General features: G+C 37.5%; 1 protein-coding gene across 2 annotated transcripts in view; it reads right to left on the reverse strand.

The window, feature by feature from the left end:
* Positions 1-9,550: 9,550 nt before the first annotated feature.
* Positions 9,551-15,938, reverse strand: part of POLI (DNA polymerase iota) — a 30,614-nt gene continuing 24,226 nt past the window's right edge. For both annotated transcript variants that reach the window (XM_049619989.1, XM_049619990.1), the window contains exons 9-10: positions 14,590-14,795; positions 9,551-12,425 (exon numbers count right to left, since the gene is read on the reverse strand). In XM_049619989.1, coding sequence (XP_049475946.1) covers positions 11,610-12,425; positions 14,590-14,795 — 1,022 coding nt within the window. In that variant the 3' untranslated portion in view covers positions 9,551-11,609. The remainder of the gene's footprint in view (positions 12,426-14,589; positions 14,796-15,938) is intronic.

Raw genomic sequence — 15,938 nt, forward strand, 5'->3', positions numbered from 1 at the left:
CTCATTGTTCCCCACAGCCTTTGGTTACTCTACGTGCTTCTTTTCCCATCAGTCTCCTTTATTCTTTCTGAAGACGTGATCCTTGTTAGCTGCTGAGTAACTTTCTCAAGCTGCTTCATGCCAAAGAAAGTCAAAGGCCAAGTGATGTTTTTATAGCATGATCATCATTTAGGCCAAGCATTTGGTGTTTTTGCTAGTAACACTTTATTTTATTTTTTAATTTTTTTAACATTTATTTATTTTTGAGAGACAGAGAGAGACTGAGCATGAGTGGCAGAGGGGCAGAGAGAGAATGAGACACAGAATCTGAAGCAGGCTCCAGGCTCTGAGCTGTCAGCACAGAGCCTGACGCGGGCTTGAACTCACAAACTGTGAGATCATGACCTGAGCCGCAGTTGGACGCTCAACCGACTGAGCCACCCAGGCGCCCCGCTAGTAACACTTTAAAACTTTTGAGCTTTCTTGTCTGGTTAGGGTCCCTTACACATCCCAAAGCCACATCTATAACTGGTATCAATATACACTTTAGATTTTCTCACTGCTACTTTTTTGGATCAGGTTTCTGTGGGACGACACCCTTAAGCTATTTTCCACTTGAGATCTACTTAGTAACACCTTAAACTCAACTCAGAACTGTATTATCAAAACATCTGAATGGAGATGGGCATTGAGGAGGGTACTTGTTGGGATGAACACTGGGTGTTATGATAAATCATGGGAATCTACTTCCGAAGCCAAGACTACACCGTATACATTGTGTGTTAGCTTACCTGACAATGAATTACTAAAAATAAACATTATAAAAAAATTAAAAAATATATATGAATAAAAAATATATCTGATAGTCACAATCTTGATTTGATGTTTGATGTGTGCTCATGTCTTACTTTAAGACTTTGCTAGCTGATGGGGCGCCTGGGTGGCGCAGTCGGTTAAGCGTCCGACTTCAGCCAGGTCACGATCTCGCGGTCTGTGAGTTCGAGCCCCGCGTCAGGCTCTGGGCTGATGGCTCGGAGCCTGGAGCCTGTTTCCGATTCTGTGTCTCCCTCTCTCTCTGCCCCTCCCCCGTTCATGCTCTGTCTCTCTCTGTCCCAAAAATAAATTAAAAAAGTTGAAAAAAAAATTAAAAAAAAAAAAAGACTTTGCTAGCTGAGCTGGCTGGAGATAAGACAACAGTTTTATTTTCCAATTTAGTAACTCTGGCTTTATATATAATTCTGCTTGCAACCTAACCAGCTCCTTTTGTCTTTTTTCTTTGTCTTCTCTTTCTCTCCCTTCCTTCCTTTCTCTTTCTATTCTTTCTCTCCCCTTTTTTTCTTCCTTTCTCCTTTCCTTCTTTCTTTTTAAAGTTCACCTCTTTCGTGTAGTAGTACTTTAGACTATGCAGCCATAAGCCACCAGGTGGCACTTTCCACATTTTGCCTGGAGACCTCCTTGCCCAAAGCCAAAGTTCATCAGGTTTATTTTTTTTCTTTTTTCTTTTTTTAAAGTTTATTTATTTTGAGAGAGACGGACACAGAGCAAGCAGGGTAGAGGCAGAGAGAGGGAGAGAGGGAGAATCCCAAGCAGGCTCCTCACTGCCAGTGCAGAGCCCCACACGGGGCTCTAATTCATGAAACTCTGAGATCATGACCTGAGCCAAAACCAAGAGTCAGAAGCTTAACCGACTGAGCCACCCAGGTGCCCCTATTTCCTGTTTTCTAAGATAGCACAAACAGCCGTTTTATCTAATGTTTCATAACAGCTTAATGTAGTTTTCTATTATTCGAGCCTCAGCTAACGGTTTGCTCAACTTGCTACTCTCCAAGAGCCAAGAGCATATCATTTACAATTTTGTTGTACAGCTCCCACCTTCAGTACCAAGTTGTGTAGCAGTTGTTACCAAATTAATGCCACAAAACAACCACACATTTTTTTGTTGACTCAAAAAGAGGGGATGTTCATCATAAAGTTAGTGATTGCACTCTCAATATCCATATTAATTCAATTTTTTACAGTATTATTGAAGTACAGTTGACACACGTTATATTAGTTTCAGATGTAGAATATAATGATTTGATTGTTCTACATATTACTCAGTGCTCACAATAAAAGCAGTCACCATCTGTCCCCAACATTATTGTAATAATATTGACTATATTCCCTATGCTGTACTTTTCCTCTCTGTGACTTATTTTATAACTGGAAGTTTATCTCCTTCACTTATTTCACACACTCCCCAACTTCCTCCCCTCTGGCAACCGCCAGTTTGTTCTGTTTTCTCGGAGTCTGTTTACTTGTTTTGTTTCTTAGATTCCATATATAAATGAAATCGTACGGTATTAGTCTTTCTTTGCCTGACTTATTTTACTTGGCATAATACTCTGTAGGTCTGTCCATGTTCTCACAAATGGCAAGATTTCATGTTTTCTGGCTAACAAATATGGTACACACGTACACACACACACACACACACCTCCTATCAATCGCCTTCCCTATTCAATAATTTGAAAATAACTGTTTTCTACATACAATTAATAGTTTTCATATTCATCAATTACTGCAACAATTTACTTTGCAATAACAATTACAAATTTATACTTTGATGGAATTACAGGAGGAAGCTCATGAGATTTTATTTGGTTATATCTGGAAAGCCTACTTATACTTGAAATCGAATATTCGAATGCTAACAATAAATCTGATGCCTTATTTTTATGACTAGAATCATTAACAATGATTAGATATGATGGCAACCTATATAATCATGTAGTAGTTTCATGCACAATTTCCCTAAAGCCACAAATGATGTTAAAGTAGTTGATTATTTAACAGCCCCAAAACCAAATAACTGAACTTGGCTGAAAACCAAGGCTAAAGCTAAACTTTGGTGCATCCCTTGTTAAATATACGGATACTGGGAATGTATGACTACTCATTCTTTTCATTGCTAGGTTGATACATCAAAAAAGTTGATGACACTGAACTAGAATACTATAATCCGGCTAAATCTGAAGATTAAGTATTCTATCGACTTCTCAAGTTTTTCTACCTCATAGATCTGCATCCACATAAATCTAGTTCAGATAAATCAACCGCAGGCTGAATTTTATCACAGTACAAGTCTTTAATACGATATAAAAAAAACTGTCACTGTGAGACAAACTGTTGTAACCCACTTTTTAAAAATTTAATTATAGGGGCACCTGGGTGGCTCAGTTGGTTGAGTGTCCAACTTCGGCTCAGGTCATGATCTTGCAGTCTGTGAGTTCAAGTCCTGCATCGGGCTCTGTGCTGACAGCTCAGAGCCTGGAGCCTGCTTCGGATTCTGTGTCTCCCTCTCTCTCTGCCCCTCCCCCACTCATGCTCTGTCTAAAATAAATAAATATTTAAAAAAATTTTTTTAATTTAAAAATTCAATTATACACACACACACTAGACAGATTTTGTGTATTGGCTTGTTCAACTCCATTCTACCTTGCTTCTAACTAAAGAGGATGTAAAGCTAAAAAAAAATAAAAAATAAATCATGCATCCCCAGGGTTGATTGCACCTGTCTTCTGGATATGTGTTAGGTTACACCCACTGGATGAAGTCTTCTGGGAGTTGAGTGAGGCAGAGGCCATTTTTCCTATTTGTTTGGTTTGTTTGTTTGTTTGTTTCTGCTGGCCAGCAAGGACCCACCTGCTAGATTCTTTTGTGCCAAACGGTGGGTACATCAATGACAGAGGCAGCAGTATCTTCTGGATTTCCTGTCCCTGGTTACTGGGACACACTTGCAGGTAACTATTCTCCAGCCTTCTAGATGTCAAGCCCTGGCAGTGGTGACAGCACATTAATTCCAGCTCCTTGAATTCATAGTTCCATCAATGGCTTCAAATGACAACTCATCTGGCAGACTGGCTCTGCCTAGTTCTCAGATGTGTTTCTGGAGGCCAACCCCAGAACCCACTACTTCAGCAACTCAATGGTTCTACAGGCATCTAATTTACTATATTTTTTTTAAATTTTTTTTTTTAACGTTTATTTATTTTTGAGACAGAGAGAGAGCATGAGCAGGGGAGGGTCAGAGAGAGAGGGAGACACAGAATCTGAAACGGGCTCCAGGCTCTGAGCTGTCAGCACAGAGCCCGACGCGGGGCTTGAACTCATGGACCGTGAGATCATGACCTGAGCCGAGGTCGGCCACTTAACCGACTGAGCCACCCGGGCGCCCCCTAATTTACTATATTAAACCTTGTTGCTTAAATATCTACACAAATTTTAGAAATTGAGTACATTAAGTAGAGACATGGAAGATATAAAAAAAAAAAACAAAATCAGGGCACCTGAGTGGCAGTCAGTTAAGCATCTAACTTCAGCTCAGGTTATGATCTCACACTCTGTGAGTCTGAGTCCTGTTTCGGGCTCTGTGCTGACAGCTCACAGCCTGGAGCCTCCTTCAGATTTTGTGTCTCCCTCTCTCCCTCCCCCTCCCCCACTCACACTCTGTCTCTCTCTGCCTCTCAAAAATGAGTAAACATTAAAAAAAATTTTTTTTAAACAACCCAAACCAGATATCCAAAGAAGTAAAATATCTGACATGAAAATTGGATTGAATAGAAATAACAACAGATTAATTATTATGGAAGAAATAATTCATGAACTTGAAGGCAGAGCAATAAAAATTGTTCAAGAGTTAACAGAGAGACAGAAAAAAAAAAAAAGGCTGAAAAAAAATGAACTGAATACCAGTGAGTTATGGGACAACTTGAAGCACCCTGAAAATGTCTTATTCAAGTCCCCAAAGAAGAAGTGGGGGACATAAAAATATGTGAAGGAACACTGGCTGAAATTTTTCCAAATTTGATAAAACACTATAAGTTAACAGATTCCAGAAGCTTGACAAATACCAAACACAACAAACATGAATAAAACTGTACCAAAGAAAATCATAATAAAATTTCTTAAAACCAGTTATAAAGAGAAAACTTTAAAGTCAACCAGACCCTTACTCCTCCTCCCCCCAAAAACCACATATTATTTAGAGAAGAACCAATGAAAATAGCAGACTTCATTTTGGAAATAATACCAAATCAAAAGGCATGAACAAAACATCTTTAAAGAAGAGGAGAAAAAAGCCTGTCAAATTAGAATTCTATACTTAGCAAAACTATCTTCAAAAATATAAAGGTAACATAAAAACTTGACATAAGCCATAAGAATGCTGAAAGAATCCATGCCCAGCAGACTTGTACTACAAAAATATGTTAAAGTCTATCAGGCAGAAATAAAAGATACCAGATGGAAATACAGATCTACACAAATAAACGAAGAGTACCAGAAATGTGGGTATATTTAATAGCCTTTTTCCCCTTGACTGTATAAAGCAAAAATAAAAATAATAAAAATATGTTATGGAGTTACAAGGTATGGAGAAGTCAAGTGTATAGTAACAATAGCACAAGGGCCAGTTGCGGACAAACAGAAGTATATTGGTGTAAGCCCCTAAACATAAAGTAGTAGTTAGAGATATATAGTATCAACCCTAAAGCAACCACTAAGAGAGCAAAGAGTTATATAGTTAATATGCCAATAAGGAAGATAAAAGACAGAATGATAAAAAAAAAAAAAAAACTCAATCCTAGTAAAAGTCTGAAGAGAAAGAAAAGGGAACAAACACATGGGGAAAAGTAGAAAATAAATAGCAGACTGGTAGATTTACACAAAACTGCATCAGTCGTCATGTTAATATAAAGTCAAAAACCTCAATTAAAAGGCAAAGATATCAGACTGAATGAAAAAGACCCAACTATCTGTTGTGTAACCCCCAAAACCTCATTTTTTTACATAAACATACAAATAGGTTAAAAGGATAAGAAAAGACACTAGTCTAACAATTTTTTTAAAAACTATAGTGGCTCTTATCAGGAAACTGGTTTTCAGAGCAAAGAATTTATCAGAGATAAAGGTCATTTCAGAATAATAAAGGGCCCAATTCATCAGAACTTAATATCCCTGAATGTGTCTTCAAATAACATGAAGCAAAAATTGATATACTACAGCAAGGAGAAAAAGATACATCTATACTTATAGTTGGAGATTTGAATACTCTTCTCTCTATACAAAAAAAAAAAAAAAAAAAAAAAAATCAGTAAGGATCCAGAAGACTTGAACACTAACTAAACTTAATTGACATACAACATTCCATCCAGCAGCAAAATACATATTCCTTTCAAGTACACACAGAACATTTACTAAGATAGGACACATTTGGAGCAATAAAACATCTCAAAACTTATTTCAAAATAGTCTGCAGAAGAACTTATCTGGTCATTGTCCAGGGTTCTCAGCACGGAGCTCCTAAACATCTTAGAATATCCCAAACAATGTGTCTCTTATTCATCATGGTGCATGCTAATGAGGTGGCTCATGGGGGGCCCTGGACAGCTTATGCCAACAGGAAGACTTAGGATGGCAGTAGCCCACAACAGAAATACCAACCACATGATTAAAATGGTGAGACTTTGCACCATCCTGACATCCAGGGAAGGTAGAAGCCTGGGGAACTGGAGATGGGAGTTTAACCACAGAGTCAATGATTTACCAAACCCTCCCTACATGATGAAACCCCAAGAAAAACTCTGGACTTCCTTAGATCTTAAAAGTTCTCATTACAAGGCAAAAAAAAAAAAAAAGTAACTATGAATAGGTGACAGATGCTAGACTTACTGTGGTGATCATTTTGTAATAGAAATATCGAAAAATTATACTGTACATCTGGAATATGTCAATTATACCAAAATTTAAAAAGAAAACAACTGTTAGCGAGGATGCAAATGAAAGTCACTCTAAGAAGGAGGCTGAAAGCCATCAGCAGAAGGCAGGTGGGAAGGGACAAAAGCCTGGATTACTGGGTTTTGTTTTGCAGAACCAAAGGTTCCAGCCAAGGAGAAGCTTAACTAGGTGTTTTACCTGATAGCCCCTTGCTAGGTGTGTCTCACCTGATAGCTCCTCATCTGAGCTAGTTTGAGCTGGATTGGAGCTGAGGACCAGCACAAAAGCCCTCCTGAGTTGTCCTGAAATTACATTCAGCTCATTACAATGCTACGATCTCCTTCTATGGGCAGAGTTTTCTGCTATTTTTTGAACATATGATGTATGCACTAGCCCCCTGACATGATATGCATCCACAAGTGAACCAAAAGTGGCTGTGCAATCTCCCTTGCTCCCACCCCTTACACTGAATAAAAGCTTCCTGTACTAACAGCATGGTGAGACAGTTGTGAGCTATCTCTGTCTTCTCACTTATAACAAGCAATAAAAAGTTCTTTGCTCTCAACATTTCCTTGGGTTGTGTTCAATTTGATGAACGCCCTACGGCAAACTGCTTCATTTCAGTTACATAACCAAAAACAAACAAAAAAAATCTCTGGACTTCTGATCACTTGATACGTTTTATTTCTCGACCTAGTTACATAGTTGTTGCTTATAGTTACCCACTAACTGGGACACCTGGATGGCTCAGTCGGTTGGTTGTCCAACTTCAGCTCAGGTCATGATCTTGCGGTTCATGAGTTCGAACCCCACATTGGACTCTGTGCTGACAGCTCGGTGCCTGGAGCCTGCTTCGGATTCTGTGTCTCCCTTTTTCTCGGCCCCTCCCTCACTCGTGCTCTGTCTCTGTCTCTCTCTCAAAAATAAACATTAAAAAAAAAATTACCCACTAACTTACTTCTGTAATTTTCTGTATGTAGATTTCACAATATTTTTAAATATTGAAATTAATCTAGATTTGATGAAGATATAAATTGAGATTCAGAAAGCACCTAAATCCTAAACATGATGAAAAGAAATCTATAGCTAGACATATAATAACAACTACAGACTTCCAAAGATAAAAGTGAACATCTTAAAACAGCCCAAAGAAGTCAACTTGAAATCCACAGTTCTAAAGACATAATTTTATAAAGTGAATTCTACTTTGAAGGAATTTTTTTTTTTTTTTTGACATTTTTATTTAGTTTTGAGAGAGAGAGAGAGAGCACGAGCAGAGGTAGGGCAGAGAGAGAGGGAGATAAAGAACTTGAAGCAGGCTCCAGGCTCTATCAGCACAGAGCCCGAGGCAGGGCTTGAACCATCAACTGTGACATCATGACGTGAGCCAAAGTCAGACTCCCAACGAACTGAGCCACCCAGGCGCCCCAGGAATGAATTTCTGATATGCAAGAAAAAAAGGTCAGGAAAAAAAAAAAGATAATCATGTGTGCAAACCGAAACATTAACTCTATAAAATACTAAAGGAATCTGACCAGAATTAACATATTTTAACAACTTTGTGATTTTTGGAAAGAGGGTACATGAATTTACCATTTGGGGATGTTAAGCATGTTAAATTCTTAAGAGTAATCAAGAGTATTTAGAATGTTTACATTTCAAATCAGTCAAGGGAAAATACATAATAAAAAATTCAAGCAATCCAAAAAGATGAAAGAATGGGGAAAAAAGCATAGCACAGAAAAGAGAAAAACAGAAAGCACAAAACAATATGGAAAAAATAAATCCAAATAGATTTGCACTTTGGCACTATTGGTGGGACAGATACTTTCAGTTCTCCCAATACAAAACGCTAGATTCTGGAGAAAACACACCTTTTAACTCATTGTTCATTCAACTATGTAAGGAGAATGTCCCGGCCTCAATCCCCTACAATCACAGGGAGGAAAACAATGAGCTGAAACAAAAGCAGGAAAGGATCAGGAAGCATCAGGCAAAAAGCAAATTTGAAAGGTGGGGTTTACCCTGACAGCAAATGCTGACAGCAGCCTGCCATCCACCTCTGAAGACAAAACCTTGGGACAGCAGCAAGGCCAGGGAGATGAAAATAAGACAAACTAAGACAACCGCATTCAGGAAGGACCTTGAAGGGCTACTGTGGTGCCAAAGGGGTTGATACTGACTCACTGGAAGCAAATGCAAATCAAATCTGAAGGGAATCAAGCACAATCTAGGTCCTTTGTCTTCCCACAGACTAAGCTCAGCCACGCACACAAGGAAACAGGCCAAAATGGTACATGACAATATCCAAAAACTTAGACTTAAAAAGACTTAAAATACTGAAATGATTAAAAATATAAAGTATTTTTGAGTTTTTAAAAATTAGAAATGGACTGATATGAGACTATAATGAATAAATAGGAAGATGAGAAAAAGAATCAAATGAAAAATATAATTACTAAAATTAAAGCCATCATTAGTGGGTTTTTTTTTTTAAGTTTATTTATTTATTTTAGAGAGAAAGCAAGAGCGAGTGGGGCAGGGGCAGAGAGAGAGGGAGAGAGAAAGAATCCCAAGCAGACTCCACACTGCCAGTGCGGAATGAACCGTGAGATCATGACCTGAGCTGAAATCAAGAGTCAGATGCTTAACCAATTGAGCCATCCAGGCACCCCCATCATTAGTGTTTTAAACAGTAGATCAGACAATGCTGAAAAACAAATTAAAGAACAAGAGACAAAGTTGAGGAAATGAACCAAAATGCAGCACAGATAAACAAGATGAAATTTTAACAAACATGAAGGGTGGAGTCCAATCAGTCAGTGGCCAAAAATTTTATAGAACTGATGTCAAAGACACAGGAAGCCAGCACATACTGAGATTAATAAAGGAAATTCACATCTCCAAACATTAGAGTAAATCTGGAGAACACCAAAGGGGCGTAAAACAGTTTTGGCCAGTTTAAGAAAAGAATATAGAATAGCTAAAAGATTAAAAGGAGATGGAAATAAAAAATAACCTAAAAACTCAGAACGTGGAGGCACAAAGATGCTGAAAGACTAACTAAAGGTCACAGAATATGTAGCAACGCTGTGATTTACCCCCTGCGTTCTCTCTCTTCAGAAGGTGTACTTTTAACTATTACTTTACGTTCTTTTTAAACTGGCCAAGAGCGTTTTACTCTTCTTAGCCTTTTTTTCTTTTAAACCTTTCTAGCTGTCTAATAATTTCTGGCTGAACTAATACAAGGATTATTAGAAACTTTTAAAAAATGGATTATCTAAAAAAATATATATTCTTTTTATCAATGTAACAACCTTACCTGTCTACTACATGTAGAAAATTCCAGAGTCTTTGATGCAGAGTACTAAATATTTGCTTATGAGTACCTTTTGATGTTTTTGCTCCAAGTTGTTTTTGATAACCCTAAACTCCCTGTTAAAAATCCTTGGTAAGGAAATTCTCAAATTTCAAGGAATCTAAAACTAACCTAAAATGTCTTACCTAGAAGAAAGCACCTTTACACTACTCTTTATTCACATTTGTGTACTTTATTTTTGTCTTTAGATTATATCTGCAAAGGTTATAAACTTGAGAACAGGCCTCTTCTAAATCAGTGCTGAGGTATACTTTGGTGTGTTCTAGAAACTTCCTTATGTCTTGCAAATTACAGGATGTCCACAATCTTATATACCCAATTTTTAATCTTGCAGATAAAAGGAGAAAGCAATGAATGGGAAAAACTGACACCTATCAATTTAGTGCCTGCATATATCTGCTGTAGGTATGACATCCATAGTCTCATCTCCAAAAAGAAGATGCAAAAACATCTAATCATTACTTTAAAACTCTAAAGACTAGCCAGAAGTAGGGGCGCGTGGGTGGCTCAGTCGGTTGGTTAAGCGTCCGACTTTGCTCAGGTCATGATCTTGCGGTTCTTGAGCTCAAGCCCCACATTGGGCTCTGTGCTGACAGCTCAGAGACTGGGGCCTGCCTCAGATTCTGTCTCCCTCTCTCTCTGCCCCTCCCCTGCTCATGCTGTCTCTCTGTCTCAAAAATAAACACTAAAAAAAAAAAATTTTTTTTTTTTTAAAGACTAGCCAGAAGGAAATGAATTCTTCCATTACTTAGCATTCTAAAAAACCTATCATACTGCCTTTTTGGGGTCCACCCTCCCCTTAATGTACCTGGATGGAGAGTTCCTTCTAGTTCTCTGCAACATGTACACTCCCCTGCCCAACTTCCCACCTGGCCCCTGCCACACCATTCATTATTTCTTGAGTGCCTTCTATGTGCTAGGCAATATAGTAGGTTCTAGCGTACACAGAAGCATTAACTGAACATACATTGCTTTGGTATTTTTTTAAAAAATCAACTTATTAAACAGTACATAGTACTTCAGCCAAAGATAACTGATTTTTTAATAGATAGCAGAATTTCTTATTTGGAAGTTTCCTAATGGGCTATATTTTTTGAGCCATTTCATTATTTCACAGAAAAAAAATGTTATTTGCTATATTATAGCAATGATTTAGCTAGCCTATTTTTTACATATAGGTACATATATCTCCCACCCTACCCCTTAATTTATGGGAAATGTACTAACCATGATACTCTTTTTATTGAAAAGCAATATAAAATAGTTTTAGAAATAAGAAGGTCATTTTACATTATTTCTGTTATAAATATTTTTATGTTTTGTGCCAGAATTTACTTCCCATTACTACACTTGCTTTTATCTGGAACATCTTATATTAGATTTCTACATTATTGAATATCTATTAGTGTTTAATTTAGAGGAGCTTATTAATAAACTGCCAGATCTGAGAACAATGGCCTTTCCTTTGCTTTCTAGACCTTTTTTCTGAACATGCTTATTTATGTACAACGTGGAAATCTGATCCTGTTCTCTTCCAGTGTGCCAACAGCTCTTTTTGTACCTCTTCTGGTAGTTCATAGAAAACTTCAGGATCAATGTCAGAAGGAAAGGTAATTTTCTCATCAGTAGAATCTTGCTCTCTATTTTCTGGAAGTCCTTCATGATGAGAGACTGTTGCTAGTGGTTCCTTATGGCTATCTGTAGTGCGGTTTGTGGAGAAAAGTTGCTCACTCTGCAAATTTGGAAATGAATGGAAAATAGATACAGCGGGGTTTGTATGTGAAAAATGAAATCCTTGAGATTCTTTAGGTCCTTGGCTCATTTGTTCATCTTTTAATCTACTGTCTAAATAATGTGAATAATCCTTTTGGCTAGACGGAGAAGAGCAACTACTGCTACTTAAACCTGATGTTCCTGGTTCACAGGAAGAAGACATCTGTTTGCTACTGGATAAATGATCTTTAGGATTTAAGGGACTATCTTTCATTTGTTTTGTAGAAAAGAAAGATAATACTCCTCTAGAAGCATGTAATGGACAACTCAAACTTTCTTTGCCTTCAAGTTTTTCTCCAGATTTTCCAGAAAGGATTTCTTCTTGAATATCTACTGGAAGTTCCTTAAAGACTTCTTGGTCAATACCTTCAGAAAGTGACCAGAGTGGGAATTCATCAGTGTCTTTTTCTTTAGAAAAATGTGTAGTATCTACTGGAGCTTCCCCAGTTCTTGTACTTTCAATTCTTCCAGATGGTAGAAAATCCCAACTTGTTTCTTTGTCTTTGGAAAAATCTTCCACATGAGTGTCTTTCATTTTCTAGAACACAAGGATAACACAGTAGTTTAAGATGTCTGGTATCTTGTAAATATTCATACTGCTGAAGCATGACTATAGCCATTATCTGACCAACATGTTTCTATCCTACTCAATAATTTCAATTCTTTTGGCCAGTTCCAAACAACTAGAGATGATAAATCCACCATAATTAGTCACACTATTGTGTGCATTTTTATTCACTATTCTAGGGAGAGGTTTCCTTCCTAGATAGCATTGAGCCAGAAGATAGGTATGTGTTTGGAAACTTGGAAAGGATCTTAACAATCGTGTTTTCACATTTCCAATTCTGTGGATAAAGGAATGATGGCCTAGGAAATAAATGATTCACCTAAGAGTATCATTCATAAATAAATGAAAGGAAGAAAGAAAGAAAGAAAAAGAATCAAGGACTGGTTTTCATACAATCCCTATTCTGAAGTGTAACGTTTAACAGAAAGAAAAAAAAAATTTTCTATGATAAAAATCCAATGTCAGTATTAAAATGTTAACACTGTTTACATTTACATAAAAATTCAAAAAACATCTTCAGCTCTAATTTGCATAATTTGTCTTTAAATTTTGAAGTTTTTTTTTTTTTTTTTTAATATTTATTTTTGAGAGAGAGAGACAGTACAAGCAGGGGAGGGGCAGAGAGGACACACAGAATCCAAAGCAGGTTTCAGGTTCTGAGCTGTCAACACAGAGCCCAATGCAGGGCTAGAACCCATGAATGGCAAGATCATGACCTGAGCCAAAGTTGGATAACCAATGAGTCACCCGGGTGCCCCTAATTTGCATAATTTTTCTATGTAAAGTTTTTCACTTAAATTTTCCCTCCAGTTTTGAGCACCATGAAAATGTATTCACAGTCAAATATAACTCAGGAAACATCAATACAACAAAATAGTAAAGGAAGAGATCTGGCACACTATATTTACTGTATTCCACTTATATTTACCTAATACCACTATAAATTAAAGTCTTACAATTCTGATTCTACAGATTAAGAAGTAAAAAACAGGGGCGCCTGGGTGGCTCAGTCGGTTAAGCATCCAACTTCAGCTCAGGTCACGATCTCACGGCTTGTGAGTTCGAGCCCCACGTCGGGCCCTGTGCCAACAGCTCAGAGCCTGGAGCCTCTTCAGATTCTGTGCTTTCTCTCTCTCTCTGCCCCTCCCCCACTCACACTCTGTCTCTGAAAAATAAACATTAAAAACAAATTTTTTTAAAGAAGCAAAAAATAAATACCTCCTTAAATTTCAGTTAATAAAGAGAATAAAAGGGCCACAGGAAAAAAGTAATTTGAAGAGGGTACTAATTCATTATTTCTGTAACAGTATTCTGTTCTCATTTTAAACTTAAATGTAAATGAAAATATTACTGAAATTATACTAATTAAACATTAAAACAAAGAAAATAATAAAATCATTTTAAATTAACAGTTAACTATAAGCAAGAACAATTTAGTAAAATATGATTATTTTCTAAAACATCCCATATTTAGTAACTAGAGGTGTGCTAAATGGCCGTATATATAGGCTTTTGTTTTTAGTCACCTGAAAATATGACTGGCCTCTGCTTCTCTACTGCCACACTCTTAATTTCTACAACTGTAGAATCAGTAGTTGTATTATATCAATCTTGCTATCAAAATTTAATATAATTTTAAAACTAAGAAAATGTAAATACTTTAGCAAAACATTGGGGGGACACTGGTAGCTTATGTATAATTTTTTTTTATTGCCAATATCTGGAAATATTTTCACATATTAGCTAATCATCATATTCCTCTTTTTGTACCTCTTCTGGCAGTTCATAGAAAATTTCAAGATCAATGTCAAAAGGAAAGGTAATTTTCTCATCAGTAGAATCTTGCGATTTTCTGTTAAGTCTTTCATGATGACAGACTGTTGCTATTAGTTCCTTATGGCTATCCGTAGTGCAGTTTTTGGAGAAAGGTTGCTCCAAACTTTTGGAAGTTAACACTCCCAAAACAAGGAACCTCCATAGTGGTTTTCTCTTTTATCCAGTGATGCTCATGTAATGGGTACAATATACGAGTAAGTCATTTGAACAATATTATCTGGAGGAATTTCTAAATTGTATCCATGGAACACAAACTTAGATTTGTAACTTAACCACACAAATCAAACAGTGTACTCACAAAACTGCGCTTGCCAGAGCGGGAAGTTGTCGATAATGATGGTGTTAAATAATAATCAATAGTCCCTTTCTTAGCAGTAGTTAATGCTTTAAGGTTGCAGAGGCACACACTTAAAAGGGTAAGATGAAATGGCATCTTCACATTCACCATATTTCGAAAAAGTTTCATAAGTATATCAACCATTGGAGTCATCACATCATAATTTCCTAAATAAAATGTTTGACAAGACAATATCTAAGCACACTGTATCATAATCAATATTAAAAGCTTAATCTAATGTATACTGCTTCAATTAAAAAGTTAAAATCTTAAATAGATATCATTGAAAACACCTTGACATTATATACTAAACTGAGCCAACCTAAACACTAAGACAAAATGCCAAATGAGTTAAAGTTTTCAAAAGATTTGAAATACAGGACTTCTGGTTATGGAAGTGTCATGAGGTAAGAAAATTTCCCCATAAAATCGTAATAAAACTTAACAAAATTGGGTGGCTGGGTGGCTGAGTTAGTTGAGTGCCCGACGTCGGATCTGGTCATGATCTCAAGGTTCGTGAATTCAAGCCCAGCATCGGGCTCTAGGTTGACAATGCAGAGCCTGCTTTGGATTCTCTCTCTCTCTCTCTCTCTCTTTGTCTGTCTCTCTCTCTCTCCACCCGCCCCCACCATGCTTTTTCTCCCTCTAATTAAAAAAACTGGAGAAACAAAACTGAACAAAACTCCCCAAAACAGCCATTTTGAGGGTCTGGAAATGAATGAAAGGCAAACGAACTGAGAACTTAGATAAGAAAGTACGAGACAGCAACCTTACTGGCTGGGATTGTTCATATCTTCACTCAGCAATCCTGCCAGGTGAGGCTGGCTGTGAAAGCCAGCAGCTCTGTTGCCAGAAAGGACAGACTTGATTTGAGGCCGAGGCAGAAGCCCAGTGAAGTGAATAAACCTGGTAGGAAACAAATGGGGAAACCGCATAGCACTCTAGCCTGAGGTTGTAGTTGTGACTGGAATGAGAAAAACATCAGTGGACCAGCCAAAAATTTACCCAGGAGATCTGGAAATGAGAGAGCCATAGAGGGACTGGATAAGCTCTCCTCCCAACCCAGCCGACTGGGAGACTGCATGCACATGAAGGCGAGGCCACAGAAGGCCCAAGCTCTCCACATGGGACTGAACAGAATGGCAACCAACATACACGGAAGATGCAAGTGGGCTACAGAAAATAAAAGCCCCTAAGGCAGAGCTGAAAATGGCCTCACTTTTTTTTTCTTTTTTTTTAATTTTAGAGAGAGAAAGAGAGAGGGCATAAGCTGGGGAGAGGGGCAGCGGGGGGGGGGGGGGGGGGGGGGG

The sequence above is a fragment of the Panthera uncia genome (genome assembly GCF_023721935.1).
Source record: "Panthera uncia isolate 11264 chromosome D3 unlocalized genomic scaffold, Puncia_PCG_1.0 HiC_scaffold_8, whole genome shotgun sequence".
Taxonomy (NCBI): Eukaryota; Metazoa; Chordata; class Mammalia; order Carnivora; family Felidae; genus Panthera; species Panthera uncia.